General features: G+C 40.1%; 1 protein-coding gene across 2 annotated transcripts in view; it reads left to right on the top strand.

The window, feature by feature from the left end:
* The window catches only part of LOC119583775 (transmembrane protein 59-like), a 10,884-nt gene extending 472 nt beyond the window's left edge, over positions 1-10,412 (top strand). The window contains exons 1-6 of one of the 2 annotated variants that reach the window (XM_037932464.1): positions 3,902-4,063; positions 6,686-6,818; positions 6,975-7,069; positions 7,279-7,522; positions 8,183-8,355; positions 8,546-10,412. In XM_037932464.1, the coding sequence (XP_037788392.1) occupies positions 3,917-4,063; positions 6,686-6,818; positions 6,975-7,069; positions 7,279-7,522; positions 8,183-8,355; positions 8,546-8,695 (942 nt within the window). In that variant the 5' untranslated portion in view covers positions 3,902-3,916 and the 3' untranslated portion in view covers positions 8,696-10,412. Of the gene's footprint in view, positions 1-3,901; positions 4,064-6,685; positions 6,819-6,974; positions 7,070-7,278; positions 7,523-8,182; positions 8,356-8,545 lie in introns of those variants that run through there. The other variant, XM_037932455.1, reaches the window with a different exon arrangement.
* Positions 10,413-15,876: the final 5,464 nt, after the last annotated feature.

The following is a 15,876-nucleotide window of genomic DNA, read 5'->3' as shown; positions in this document are numbered from 1 at the left end:
TATGTGTATACTCATTATACTAAAGTCATATTATATTTGATAAACCTATTTACCATTCCTGTTATCATCAGCTGTGTATATAGAGCATGGAAACAGTTACCAAAAGGCAATAACCCTTAGTAAATAAACAATAAAGTGGAGAGATTGTAAATATAAATATGACAACGGTAACTAAGATTTACAACAACACTGCATTTGTCAGAGACTGATTCCCCAGCTCGACAAAACAATCTGAAACACATAAATAACCACAAAAACTGAAAACCTTCCCAGCCCGGGGCTTAAGAACATACTCTAACCCTGTAAACATTGTGAGTTGTATAAAAATTTGGGAAAATTTTCCATGCATGTCAACCAGGAGTACAGTAAAATAAGTATATGGAGTGGTTACCTTGACGAAAACTAAGACCCTTTTCATCTATGGCAAAATGTGTTCAAATCGAAAATAAGGGAGATATAGGAGAGACAAGAGTGAAGATCACCCCTTCATTTTCTAAGTCCCTTCCATGTTTACTCCGTGAGAATCAAAACAAATGTGAGGCGGAGATGTATTGGGACCATACCTCTGGAGGGTTCATCACTTTCAATAGCAAATACAAAACATAGTAAAATGTTTAAATATTTATTATATGCAATCTATGAGGGCATTTCCCCCCCCCCCCCCCATTTCCACTTAATAACATCATATGGAATATATCATTTCTCTTTAGATATAGTACGCATTGATCTCCTATACTATAAATATAAATTTTATAACATATCTATGGAGAATAGATATATGTTATATTTAGAATAGTTCAATGTTATTGTGGTTTGTGGTAATGCTTTCTGGTTAGACTATATTGGTTTGACTAGCCATTGGTTAGGGTTTTTTATTTATTTATTTATTTATTTTAATGTTGGATATGCGAGGTTTAATTTTGTTAAGTTGATTATCTACAACTCTTTCATATTTACTGAAGTGCAGAGTTAAACTAAAGCCAGTTTAGGATTTTTTAGGCCTCTGGGCTCTAGGTTTTAGAAGACCCTAGTAAAATTTTGAAAACAAGGGAATAAATACAATTATAAATTACTTGAATTTTATTTTGAATAGATAATGTATAGTGTTTATAGCAGATGTACTGTATATATTTTGTGATTTTGACTTTCTTGTGGAAGTAACTTTTTGCCAAAGCTTCGGAGGACTTCCAGTTGACAGAGGCTCTTGCTTGTAGCCCCTAAAGCCTACACTGTACTTTGGGCCAAATATATTAAGAAAAAGTCCATTTTGCAGTGATAGGCCTTACATTCCAGGAAGATCAAATAGCATACTGACATTAGTTGGGAGAATTAATTTTCTATGTGACTTACACAACCGGTTCACTCAGGTATTGTTGTCAAGGCCAGATTCTTAAACATAAGAGTATAAGCACATGTTTTTGGTAAAGATAGTTTTGAAAATAGCAGAAACTGAATTCCAAAGGTTTTGCTGCCCAGATGATTGTTCAGTAATGTTTGGAAAACATCAGTATGTTGACCTCCATAGTATGGGTGGATTGGGAAACCCTAACAGATTTCCATCACTTACTTGTGTCAAGATAGAGCTTGTAGACCTTTCTGGCATTTTATTAGTAAATAAGAATCAGTCCAATATTTATCCTGTCAGGATACTTTTCAAGTGATTTGACAAAAACAGAAAGGCTGTTGCAGAGTAGGGTTTTATAAACTTTTGAGCCATTTCATTGAAATAGTATAAAATACTCAGTTAAAAAAATTAAACCGACAATCACACCATTATGTCACTATACAGAAGTATAAAGGGATTGAAACAGAAAGCCTGACACATCAAACATACTGACCATCCACCAAACGCAGCTGGAACAAACACCACCAGCACATAATAGACAATATTACAATTGTCACATTCTGTAAACAATGTACACACAACACTCCACCCAAACAGTACAAGTGTATATACAGTAATAAAGAATACATTACCCTTCCTGTATCCACTCGAATCCTTTTTTTTTTTTTTTTTTTTTAGCTTAGAAAAGTTCTTTATCTTCTGCTTCTCTTCATCTTATTTAGTCAGTGTTATTGAAAACTTCATTAATTAATTGCAATATGTAAAACAGGCATTACTATCTATTCTTCCTCTTTTTCTTTTCTAGTCCATTGACTCCAGCAATGATGCTAATCTAATAAGCGATTAAGGTAGACTTGTATTAATATTGATGATAAAAGTTTTTATTTTATTTTATTTATTTATTTTATTATTATTATTATTATTATTATTATTATTATTATTATTATCATTATTATTATTATCCTAAGGAGTGTAGTAAACATATGAGGTCAGATGGGCCTAATAACTTTGACTCCTTTGGTGACTTAAGATCTTTTGAAACCAGCTAAGTGTAAAAGGTAATAAAACACACACACACACACACAGACACACACACACACACACACACACACACACACACACACACACACACACACACACACACACACACACATGCACGCGCGCGTGCATACGCATACACACACATACATACACACCTCTCTCTCTCTCTCTCCTTTCTGTCTCTCTCTCTCTCACCTTTCTGTCTCTCTCTGTCTGTCTGTCTCTCTCTCTCTCTCTCTCTCTCTCTCTCTCTCTCTCTCTCTCTCTCTCTCTCTCTTCTCTCTCTCTCTCTCTCTGTCTGTCCTGCCTTCTGTCTGTCTTCCTGCTCTCTCTCTCTCTCTGCTCTCTTCTGTCTCTCTCTCCTCTCTCTCTCTCTCTCTCGTCTCTCTCTCTCTTTCTTCGTCTACCTCTCTCTCTCTCTCTCTCTCTCTCTCTCTCTCTCTCTCTCTCTCCCCTCCTCTCTCCTCTCTTCTCATCTCTCTCTCTCTCTCTTCTCTCTCTCTCCTTCTCTCTCTCTCCTCTCCCTTTCTCTCTCTCTCTCTCCTCTCCTTTCTCTCTCTTTCTCTCTCTCCCTTTCTCTCTCTTTCTCTCTCTCCCCTTTCTCTCTCTTTCTCTCTCTCCCCCTTTCTCTCTCTTTCTCTCTCTCCCCTTTCTCTCTCTTTCTCTCTCTCCCCTCTTTTCTCTCTCTCTCTCTCTCTCTCTCTCTCTCTCTCTCTCTCTCTCTCTCTCTCTCTCTCTCTCTCTCCCTCTCCCTCTTCCCTCTCCCTCTCCCTCTCCCTCTCCCTCTCCCTCTCCCTCCCTCCCCCCTCCCCTCCCCCTATCGCGTGCGCACGTTTAAAGACCATTGATCATAATTTGTGCAGCGGAACTGCGACCTTGTTACGTGTGGACCAGAGAATTTTAACAAAAGAAAGTAGCCTCATGGTGTATTTAGTGCAGAATTTGGTAACAGAAATGCTGTATCCACTATATCGACAAGAGATTAATATACCAGGTATTTTATACTTCGGCTTAGTAGGGCTTGTGTGTCGTGTTTCGTGGGGTAACTGTAAATATTTCTGGAATGGTATGATAAGGTTCTGTGGTCGCCAAGGTCACTTTACGGCTGTGATAATACCTTCACTGGTTCTGTCATTTTGCTGTAAGGAAGGAATGCGGGCTACGCATTCCTGCTGTTAGGTGTAAAACTGTATGCACTTTTATTATGTAATTTTCGTTTGGGGGGAAATAGAAGTAGCAGCAATCCTAACAAAGAAGAGCTGTTATGATAGAAAGAACTGTATTTTTTGTTGTGGTTCACAGGTGTTTGCCACACCTGACCTTGTCCGAAATCTGTCAAGTGTCTCTAGTTGTCATAGTAAAGAAGGCTGCTATGTAACTCGAAGTTGACTCAGAAAACTTTTCCCTGACGATTGAATTCTACTTTAAGAACCACTACAGAAAGGAAGATCCATTATTTTGCCTTATATACAACGAGAAAGAGAAACAACAGATTCGGACACGTTTCGTGACGTCACATGGTAAACAAAGATGGCGACAGTTCTGTGGAGAGCGAGCCTCCTCCTCTCGCTCTTGGCCCTTTCTTTGGCCGCCGAGACCTTGCACACGGTTGAAGAAGGAAAGGACACGTGCACAGGCACCTGCACAAAGCTCTTTTCATCTGTCGCTCATTTTTCCGTGAGTATAAGGAAGGAAATATGCGTCATGTGAAGGGATGTCATTTTGGGTAGTATTGCGACCTCGCCAACCAAGGGAAAGTGCCCTGTTATTAATTACGGCAACTGTATGGCAATTCCTGAGCTTCAACTTGTATACCAGGTGAAGTGTTGATGCGCCATTGAGTCCTGCATAATATGGCAACACCTGTCAGTAGAAACAGACAGGTGTTCTAGTCTGGTCCATGAAAAATCTGGATTGTTGTTCTCGTGCATTGTCGTGTTTGGGAAGGTAATCAAGAAGAAAAGCCTAGAAAGAGGACACTAAGCTATGAGACAATACAAAGGTTTCTTTAAATTAAGGTAGACTTAATATTTATTGCTGTCCCTACTAATCCAATCATGTTCATGGTTTTGCTCCATGCACATCACAGTTACAAGAGTTACTGTTATAACTGAGTGTTTTTTTTTTACTTTCTTGTAACTCATCAGTCATTATTATTGTATATTAAATTATTTGCTGTAAACATTATATCATTCCTGATTTTGATATTTCTGTGTTATTGTTCTTTTTGTTAGTGTTCTCATTCATTTTTATTTTTTATTATTGTATAGTTATCCCACTACCTTATTCCTCTCATTATCTTTAATTTACCCCTACTATCTTATTCTATTCTTACTCTTTCTATACCATTTCTTCTGTTACTTCATCTTTATCTTATTCCTCATATTCATACTTATGTCATTGCACAGCAGTTACTCTACCTCCACCTCTACCTCCACTTCCTTCCCTTCCTTCTCATCCTTCTCATCCTCTTCATCCTCTTCCTCCACTTCCTTCCCTTCTTTCACCTCTACTTCCACTTCTTTCCCTTCCTTCTCATCCTCTGTTTCCACTTCCTTCTCTTCTCTCTCCTCTTCCTCCTTCTATCTCCACTTCCTTCCCTTTTTCTCCTCTAACTCTTCTTTTCATCTCTAGTCCTCCCTATCCCTCCAGCCCTATACCTCTCTCCTATTTTTCTTCTTCCTCCCTCCTCTTCCTCCTCCTTTTCCTCTCACACTTCTTCCCCTTTCCATCCTTATCATAATACTCCTTGCATCTTCACATTAGCTATAGTTTTCTTAGCTCTACCTCCCCCTTTCTACACTTTATATTATTCTAAGCCCCCCCCCCCCCACCCTTTCCCTGCTTCTAACTCTCATCATCATGGTGATGATGATGTCTCACCACTTATGTTCCTCAACTCGTCCAATCCACAGCTCCTATCTTCCATGGGGCCAGCCCATATACCCCATCATTCCCATTTAAACTGCAGAAGAAACAATGCACTGTAGTTTTCTGTAGTAATTAGACCCTTAAGAACATTTCTTATTTCACCCCTAATGCCTTCCTATGCCTAAACTGAACAGCAACTCTAATTGGCGAGACCTTACTTATTTCAACTTCATTAATTCCACCACCACTCATCATCATTATCATCAACAACAACATCAATCATCATAATCACAGTAATCATCATGCTATTTCACTTTCTCCCCCCCCCCCTTACCTCTCCTCTTCCTCTTCTTCACCTCCCCCCCTTCTTATCTTTGCTCCCTTTTCTCTGCATCCCTTTCCCTTTCTTCTCTTCCTCTCATTCCTCCTCTTTTCCCTTTTCATATTTCTAAGTCACCTTTTATTCCCATTTGGTCTCTCAATTCCCTTTCCCTATCCTCCCTCCTCCTCCTCCTCCTCCTCCCTCCTCCTCCTCCTCCTCCTCCTCCTCTCTTCCCTCCCCCTCCCCCTCCCGGTCTTCTCCTCATCTCTTCTCCTCCACCTCACCACCTTGTAGAATCTTTGATAGTAGAAATCTATTTTGGAATACATGATGTTGAGAACTGTTTATTTTGGCTAATCTTGTAGCAATCTTACCAATTCACAGTTAGGTTTTCTGTAAACTTTTTTTTTTTTTAATTCTCTCTCTCTCTTTCTCTTTCTTCTCTCTTTCTCTTTCTCTCCTCTTTTCCTCTTTCTCTCTTTCTCCTTCTCTTTCCTCTTCTTTTCTCTTCTCTCTCTCTTCTCTCTTCTTCTCTCTCTCTCTCTTTTTCTCTCTCTCTCTCTCTCTCTTCTCTCTCTCTCTTCTCTTCTCTTCTCTCTCTCTTTCTCCTTTTTCTCTCTCTCTCTCTCCCTCTCTCTCTCCTCTCTCTCTCTCTCTCTCTCTCTCTCTCTCCTCTCTCTCTCTCCTCCTCTCTCTCTCTCCCTTCTTTCTCCTCTCTCTCTCTCTCTCTCTCTCTCTCTCTCTCTCTCTCTCTCTCTCTCTCTCTCTCTCTCTCTCTCTCTCTCTCTCTCTCTCATACTTATCTGTTTCTTCTCTTTTTTTTTCTTATATTTATTCCCACTTTCTTCATACTATTTTCCTCTTTCCCATTTATTTCTTTGTATTTCTTCCCTTCTTTTTTCTTCTTTTTTCCCTTCTTCCTTTGCCACTTCTTTTTTTTCTCTCAATCTCAGTTCTTATGTGCCAGATCTTCATAATTTTCAGATTCTTGCACCCCATCTTCCTCTACCCTTTCTAATTTATATTGCTCTTTTCAATTCTCCACTCCCTCCCATATGCTGTAATCTTGAGAAAGTAAGCTAAGTGCAGCCTTTTCAATCTTCCAGAGTAGCAACAATGATGCCTGTGAGCGTGGCTGCCGATTCTACACAATCAGTGAATTTGTCTCTGATGGGCCAGGCCATGGCAATGCAGTGGACGGGAAGGATGCAAATCCTGTAAAGACGACATGTTACAATTGTAAGTCCTGTTTAGGGTTTGAGTACATGATGTGTGTTTGATGTGGTGGCTGAGCACTGTCTCCTTCTCCCTCTCTCCCCTCCCTCTCTGTACCATATTATATACTAATGTCATTTGTTTTATGGTTTATTGATTGATTAAGTACTTCCTCTCCAGCTTGTGTTGAGGCCTACAATGAAACTTCAGACAGCACAGTTGCCTGCAAGGCTGGCTGTGATGCCCAGGAACGAACATCACAGGATAAAACTAAAGTAAATTCCTTTTCTTAGTTCATGGAGTGGCATAGTCAGTTGTTGATTTTTGTTGAAAAATGAAGGAACAATTTCAAAAGCAGACCTAAGGATCAGTGACCTGAAGATGAAGTCCATTTGTGTTGACATTGTTTCAGTAATTAATTTTCTAGTTTGTGTATTTTGGGTTTTATTGCCATGATCTTTTTTCTTTCTTTTTCCCATTTCAGGAAGAAGAAGAGGAGGAGAAACCAACCCTTCACCTATTAAAGCCACTAATGCAGATGCAAGCTGTCTACTCCTCAATTGTTGGTGCTGTCCACATTGTGCGCACATCCCTCGTCACATACTTTGTGAGCGATGACAGCTCCATTGTGGCTGTTGAGTCAGAGCCTGAGATCATGCTGGAAATCTTGCCTGAGGGAGCAGATGGAGACTCACCTATGCAGGGACTTCAGGCCGAGCCCAGGCAGTGTGAGTTCCTGTTCCTTTTTGTTGTTGTTTTGGATGTAGTGTGAGAATATATAGGCTATTATTTAAAGATGGAGTAAGAGGTATTTGTTAGTAGTTATTAGAAATTATTAGGTCCAGTATAATTATATTTGTAAATAGATTATCATGAAGTCATACCTTAATCAGATTCTTGCTGGACTTCACCAGCAGAAATTAGAAATGAATATGATATACAAAAAAATCTTTGGGTAATGTGATAGCATGGCATGGCAGATATCTACAGACAACAGATAAAGTCAGGTCACATCATTAGTCTATGAGATCTTATAGCTTTTCAAGACAGTATTTGTTTATTTTGGGTCTGAAATTTTGTGGTTTATAGAATTTTGGTTAAATATAATTGGTTAATAGTTTGTTGTTTATACAACTAATCATTTCTTTAGAATATTTTCAGATGTGTGAAAAAAAAAAACAAGGCACTAGTGACCCTTAAACTAGAGACTGATATGCATCTAGAACTGTTGCGTTTAACTTAATGTATTCAGATCTACCATGGTTAATTTATAGACTATCTAAGTATGACACTTATGTATAAAGCCAGAAGTAACAAGTTCATCAGAACTATTGATCTGTATTTAGATTTTACAAAACTTGAACTACACCAAAATTTTCCTTTGGTAGTGATGAGTGATGAGGACTCCCAGGACCCATCTGTGGTACGTTGTGTGTCTCGTCACCTTGGTGTTCCTCCTTACCTCCTCGTAGCTTCAGCTTTGGCCCTCGTCCTCTTTACGCTGTATGTGATCTTTGCCGTGTGCACAACTGCTAGTCCACCAAAGACAAAAACTTTCAAGGTGAGTGGCCATCATTGTTTGAGTGTGCTTTGAATTGGACATATGGTTGTAGGGAGGGTGGGAATGAGGGAGGGGAGTGTTTGTATGCTTGAGAGTCATACCAACAGAGGCTATTTTGAATATTATTTTTCTTCTTTGTTGTTTGTCCTCCTCCAAAATGCATTTTGGGCTTACCATTGCTTATCCCCAGAATGGACTGAGTGTCCAGGCTGACCCACTACCTCTGCCCATCAAACTGGTTCGTCCTGAAGACCTTACCAAGCTCAGTCTTATGGAGGAGGAGGAGCAGCAAGCACCTCCTCTGCCCACCAAGGTCAAGCTACCCGACACCGACATTTAGCCTCATCCATAGCAGCTACCTTTAGGGGTTTGCACTATGGTTTTAAGCATATCATTTCTTTGAACTTTTTTCTTCCTTTGCATCTTTTATAATCTAAGATACAACTGTCTTTTCACATTTGGAGGAATTCATAACAGAAAGGTGATATTAATTGAACGAGTCTCCTGTTCATAATTCACCATTAGAAATAACTGCATTTCAGTCATTCATGTTTTACCAACACGTGTGGATTGAGCTTATATCAGGTCTGTGAGCAGTATCTCTTTTGTTGTTTATTGGCTTTTGGATGTTTTGTCCATATTGTATATATTTGAGCACAGAGGGAATAGGCAGTGAATTACAGATGTGGAAAATATCCAGCTAATGTTCACATAATCAAAAGTCTCCATATTGTAAACATGAACATTCACTACTTGCTTTTTTGACATACCTTTATGAACCCTAAATATGTGCCTTTCCATATTAGATAGTTTTCAGCAGTCAGGTTTTCAAAACTTGAATACTCAATCACACTCAATGGTTCAAAACATCCAAAAAAATCCTCAAACCTCTAACTAATGAGGCATACCAACTAACCATTTATTGTCACTAGCTATGTCTCATGATGTTAGGAGAGGTTTAAGTTTTTAGGCAAAACAGGGAAGATAGTTCTGTCTTAGATTGTACTTTCATCCACTCACGTTTTTTTAGCTTTAAGATTAGTTTCCTGTCTAGACTATCTCCAGTGACAAAATGTTCCCAGAGCTTGTAAGGAACCTCAATACACCCTATTTAAGCCTTAAAAAAAGCAAAACCTCCTTTATATCTTTTCCAAAGACATAGTTGGCCGTTTGAAGAATCATTAACCAGCTATGGCTGATGAACGATTTCCTCAGTTGTTGTAGAGAAATGGTTAGGGAAAAGCTTTCTCAGATTTACCTGTGTTGCTTGATGACATATAATCATTGTTTGTTGTGTGTCAAAGTCTTTATACATTTAGAAACACTTGTGTGATCAAATATACTATCTTGTGAAAGCATGAGAATTGATTCTGAAAAGTACTGCTTAACAAAACAGTACTGCATTAGCATTTTTATCGTATGGGAACCCTGAAGCACCTACAGCTTTTTCTTTTTTTGTACTTGGAAGTTCTGAGATAAAAAAAAAATTGAACAGGTTTCTACTTTTTCTTTTTCTTTTTTACTGTGCTCATTGATTAGAGAGAAAACAGTTTATTTTCATTTTTCAGTTAAGAGAATCACCTTGAAATTATTATCTGTAGCATTTCAGAATGTTTGTAGAAGGGATAAAGAGAGAGTGAATGATAGAGAAATTTAAATATTGCAAAAAAGAATTCTCTGTACTTAATTTTTTTCTTCAGGGTCTTTTCTCTAGCATTTCTAGGGTATGCCTTTTCCCCCTAAGCCAGTTTATATGTAGGTGCAATATTGACACCATATTTTGTAAGTTTGATTATGCCAAAACAAGTGTACTAGGGTAGGATGCAGCTTTACAGTATATCCTATTTACTTTTTCCTTTTTATTATTTTCTTTTCTTTTCTTTGTGATTTATATGTATATCAGATTTATATATATATTTATAATACATATGTTGTGCCACATTGTTTTTTTTTCTCTCTCTAATCATTAATGAAATCATATTAGTTTTGCAAATACAGTATGATCTTGTAATTCCAGGGGTTCAGTGGATTTGCTATTAATAAATAATACATAATTTTTTCATGTTTAATTCAATAAACCTGAAATTATTTCACATTTGGTGGATTAGTATGTAGATGTGGATTCTTTTTTTTGTGTGTGTGTGTGTGTGTGTGTGTGTGTGTGTGTGTGTGTGTGTGTGTGTGTGTGTGTGTGTGTGTGTGTGTGTGTGTGTGTGTGTGTGTGTGTGTGTGTGTGTGTGTGTGTGTGTGTGTGTGTGTGTGTGAGATTATTCTCATTATTGCTATATCAACCCCTAACCAATAGGGACTGACATCAAGTTTGCAAACATTATGAGCTTACACATACGACACAAGTGCTTTAATCTCACTACCATTATATACTTATTGACTGGTGCTGCCAATTCTAGTGAAGGCTGAAGTCTGGAGATGGTGAAACAGTGACCTTGCCTCAATCCTCCCACATTTCCTGCAGCTGCTGCCCCCACACCACATTTCTGGTGGATGCTCACTGCTTGTGCCTGACAATGACCCAGTCTCAGTTAGCTCCAAGAAGTCATCTTGACAAGGGCACTAACAGCCTCCGGCTCCCCAGGGCTGACTAGCCGGACACACAATACCGCTGTGTTGTTCCCATACTGTGTTGTATGACTGTAAATAAAGATTCAAGTACTATGGCTACCCCCGCTAGCTACTATATAAGGCATCTACAGCTTTTACATACTGGCGGCAGCATGGTAGTTGCGTCGCTTTGGCTCACAACACAGACAAGCAGTCTCCAAAATCTGCTCGACCAACTCTTCCACAATACAACCATGTCTTCAAAATCACGTGAGTACACATTTTGAGCCTTTTCATTTCTCCCCTCCCCCCTTTCCTCCATAAATGTGTTAAGCCGTATTTTGGGTAAAAATGCTAAGTGACAGGAAATGGCAGCATTCTCATATTATTTTCTGACTTTATATAGCATGATCATGGTATTTGCCAAGAAACACAAAACAAATTTGTTCATTAATTATTTAATTTCCCTCATTATTAGACATTTTTATTGTTTCAACTACAACAAATTTAACCTGTTTGTGATTTTCTATGATTATCATAGACATCATATCATTTTATCTCCTTCCTCTCCTCACCCCGTCCTGACCACACTTTCTCTTTCCCTTCCAGTCGTTTGGATATGTGGAAGAGCCAAGTGATGATGGCTCTTTTTCATATAATTTGGTTGTAGTGATTCATTCCCTGTGTGAGCTCACTTTCATTCTCATTCATGCTTATTGTCACACACACACACACACACACACACACACACACACACACACACACACACACACACACACACACACACACACACACACACACACACACACACACACACACACACACACACACACACACACACACTCTCTCTCTTTCACTCATTTATCCATGCAGAACAAGACACCGAAACCTTTTCATTAATAAGGTTTGTTGCTGCCATAGTTGCAGGCATAAAGATCTTTACTTTTCTTCTGTGTAACAACAACTGATTCAATTAAATCCTTGAGGATTGCCATTGTCATTTCCCTGATCTGTTCTTATGCTCTTATGTCTATCAGAGACAGTTGGTAGTTCAAGCCAGGTCCATGCAGATCGCTACGGACATCTTCCTCTACTATTTTTCTTTTTTAAGTAAAACAAAGTAAAAATTATGAAAATAAAGTAGAAACAAACATTAAAAACTGCAAATTTATATAAATAACTGGCTAGTAGCACTCAACACCTCCCCTTCTCTGTTGCCTTTCTTTTTCTCTTACTATCTTGGCCCTTATGTGTATGATTTGGTTTCCAGACAATACATGGCAGTTGGACTGACAGTATCTGACATGGCACTGAAGGATGACCCTGCTGCAGAAACGGTCATCTTACGATGCTGTGGGAAGGACATCACCTGAAGACATAGGCCTACAGACTAGGATGTTCATCAGAGCAGGTATGTATGTATGTATGCAGGATGTAGTGGAAAGGTGCCGCCTGATGGGACATCCGTAGATCCAGCAAAGGACCAGGAACTCACCAGCACAGGTATCATTCACCCCAAGATGCTGTGGAAGGGCGCCGCCTGCCTGGATGCCCACAGAGCCAATCAAACTCCAGGAGCTCGTTAGTGCAGATATCAGCTGCTCTGAGATGCCAATGAGGACACCGACTGCCCAGACACCCGTAGATCCAGATGAAGGTTACGAGGATGTCTGGGCAAGCACACAGCTGAGTGGACCTGGATGGGATCTGGGAGGACGCCGCCGAGTTAGGCCTGGACGAGGACTACGAGGAAGTCTAGACGAGTCAGAAGTCAAGGAGGGCCTGTGTGAGACCTTCGAGAACGTGTGGATGTCAAGGATGGATGGATTTGCCAAGGACCAGGAAGAAGAGGACAAGGATGAGCAGCCATGAAGATGGACCAAGGGCAACACACATGAGAACAAGATGATCAGCCAGAGTGGGGTCACCCTCTGAGGCCAATCTAAGACACCTCGAGGGTGAGGCATTAGTAGGTGGCTGAGTAATATGGCATGTCATTAAACAGACGGAAACAGTGACTTCACCACACTTCTCCACATTTCCTGCAGCTGCTTCCCATGCCACATTTCCAGTGGATCCTCACTGCTTGTGCCTGAGGATGACCCAGACTTAGTCCACTACCAGCAGTCACTGTACTCAGGTCAACCACCAGACCCCCCCCCCTATAGCCCCTAACTCTGAAAATACTCTCATCTTCCAATAGTGTCTCCATAAACAAGTAGGCAAAGTTTCCTTCCACTGCGTTCTAATCATTCACACTGTGCAACAGTTACATCTGAGTCCCAAGTATTATCTACCCTGACTGACCTCGCTGGCAAACCTATTCTTGCCCAGCCTCACTCCTCCCTTCATGCTTGTACCAGAACTGTTTCCATCTTCCCAGCTGATTCCCCTATCTACAACAAAGATTTATTAGATTGTAAAAATGACCTGCTTCCCAGTTTTGTTTTGTTTTGTTGATTATGATGCAGTATCAGTACAGTTAATCAGGAATCTTGCAGAGGAGGTCAAAGGCCATTTCTTAGTAAAGGACCTTCATCCTGCCTACCAAGCCCCTCTCACAGACGACTGCAGTTCACTCAGTAAGTGGCCAGATCATCTCGTATCCTGTTGGGGTGCAGGAGCATTGGGCTGAGTATTTTTAGCAATTGTACCAGGTTGATCCACCAGCAATTAATCAGATGTAGGTTGTGTCAAGGACCCATCAGCAAGAATCTATCTTCCTTAACTGAAGTCAGGGGGTGATCTGCAAGCTGAAGAGTGGTAAAGCAGAGGGTATCTGTGGCATCCCAGCTGAACTGTTAAAGGCTGGTGGAGAACCTATAACAAGCGACTTGGCAGACTGGTACCATTCTCCCAACCTGCTGAGGGGTGTGGTCATCCCTCTGTGGAAGGGGAAAGAGGATTGGTGAGACTGCAGCAGTCACAGAGGCACTACATTGCTCAGTATACCGGGTAAGTTTCTCACTCACATCCTTCTAAGACGTATCAGAGACCACCTGCTGAGGCACCAGAGGCCAGAGCAATCTGGATTCACTCCTGGTTAAGCCCGTATCCTGGCACTTCGAGTCATTGTAGAGTGCCGATGTGGGTTCAGCTGTGGGCTGCTTGTGTTAGATATATAGTGCATTGCAAATCACTCTGGAAGATCCTTAGACTAAGAGAAATTCCAACAAGGATTATTAGACTGAAAGTGCTGTAAAGTGTGGTGAGGGCATGTCGGGCTTCTTCTGTTAGTACAAGAGTGAGGCAAGGCTGTGTTCCTTGCACCAACACTTTTCAACACTTGCATGGACTGGATACTGGGCAGAGCTACTGTCTTAAGTCATTGTGAAGCAACTCTGGGCAATATCAAGGTTACCGACCTTGACTTTGCTGAAGTCAGTAGACAGATTGGCCTGGCAGCAGGGGTCATGAATTCTCTCAACAGAAGTATTTGGAGAAGCCAATACCTGTGCATAAGGGCAAAGCTACATGTCTTCAAGGCTCTGTTACTGCCAGTTTTACTCTGGTAATGAAACCTGGACACTATCTCATGCCTTGGAATCTCGTCTTGATGCCTTTTGTAACAGGTCATTGCACTGGATCAGGGGGGTACAATTGGAGGGACCATGTGTCCAACCAACAGTTACACTATGAGACTGGTACGGGACCTGTTACTTGCACACAATCCATGATCATCAAATCATGCACATGCCCCAATTATGGTGGTTCTTGTAGTATATTTAACCCTTATCTGACGGGTAGTATTCATAGTGGCTTGGGCCTCGCTGCCGGGGGCTTATATCGTCACCCTAGCATGCGCGACCACTCATGCCAAATACCAGCATCCCATGCTGTTTCTTCGTAATACTAAGAAGATATGTTGTATTTTCAGTTTTCATTATTTTTTAAAGTCTCTACTTGCCAAACTTCCTGATAAATCGAGACTGAAAGGTATTTTTGTTGTTATATAGACTCCATAGTTGATCATTATTCGGTCTATAGTCCGAATAAAATAAGCAGTGTGCGGCATCATGGAGTTGAAATCGTTGGTTTGTTGCATTTTTTGTTGTTGTTGTTGTTGCATGGTAAAAATGAGAAAGTGTTAAAACCGACTTAATCACACTTTCACTGGCAGAAAAATAATCTTTTGCCGTGATTGTAACAAACAAAAACTCATGGCATGTCCATACATACTCTATGGCATGTGCGTACGTGCCCCCGGCAGATGGTCCCGCCATGCCATGGCATGTGCATACATGCCACCCGTCGGCAATGGATTAATAGGAGCTGCCCTGCCTACAATGTCGAGTCTAAGGTAGCACTTCTCAGATTTAAACTTGGCATTACTCAACAAAAGGCCAAACAGGAAGCATGCCAACAAGGTCTTGCTCCTTACTCCAACACTGCCCTCATTCTCTCAGTCAAATTCTTTTTCCAGTCTAAATACAGATACTCCAATTTCTACCATTTCCCAGGTGCCTACCCCTCCTCTCTATACCTGTAGCACCAGGCAATTAAAACGTACCACCCCATCTTCTCTTACATTTTCTCCTACACCTCCCTTCTTTACATAAGAAAACCTTCATTTCTCAGACCTCCACATGCAACTCCCTTCCAAAAACTCGTTCTCCTTCCTCAGACTCATAGATACCCTCCATTTGATCTAATCACTCTTCACCCTTAGCCCCCCTCACCCTTTTATTAATCTGTACCTTATCCCTTCAAACACATTTTGTGATCAGTAATGTGTTTTTTGCTCTTTTCAACACAATACTTTACCACATTGTTATATGATGTCTAGCATATTATATATATATATATATATATATATATATATATATATATATATATATATATATATATATATATATATATATATATATATATATATATATATATATTTTTTTTTTTTTTTTTTTTTTTTTTTTTTTTTTACCATTAACCATCTTTCCTTTCCCAGCTTATCCTTAATTGTTG

The sequence above is a fragment of the Penaeus monodon genome, chromosome 2, assembly GCF_015228065.2.
Source record: "Penaeus monodon isolate SGIC_2016 chromosome 2, NSTDA_Pmon_1, whole genome shotgun sequence".
NCBI lineage: Eukaryota > Metazoa > Arthropoda > Malacostraca > Decapoda > Penaeidae > Penaeus > Penaeus monodon.
Note: the sequence above shows the minus strand (reverse complement) of the source record. Positions and strands in the feature narration are given on the sequence as shown.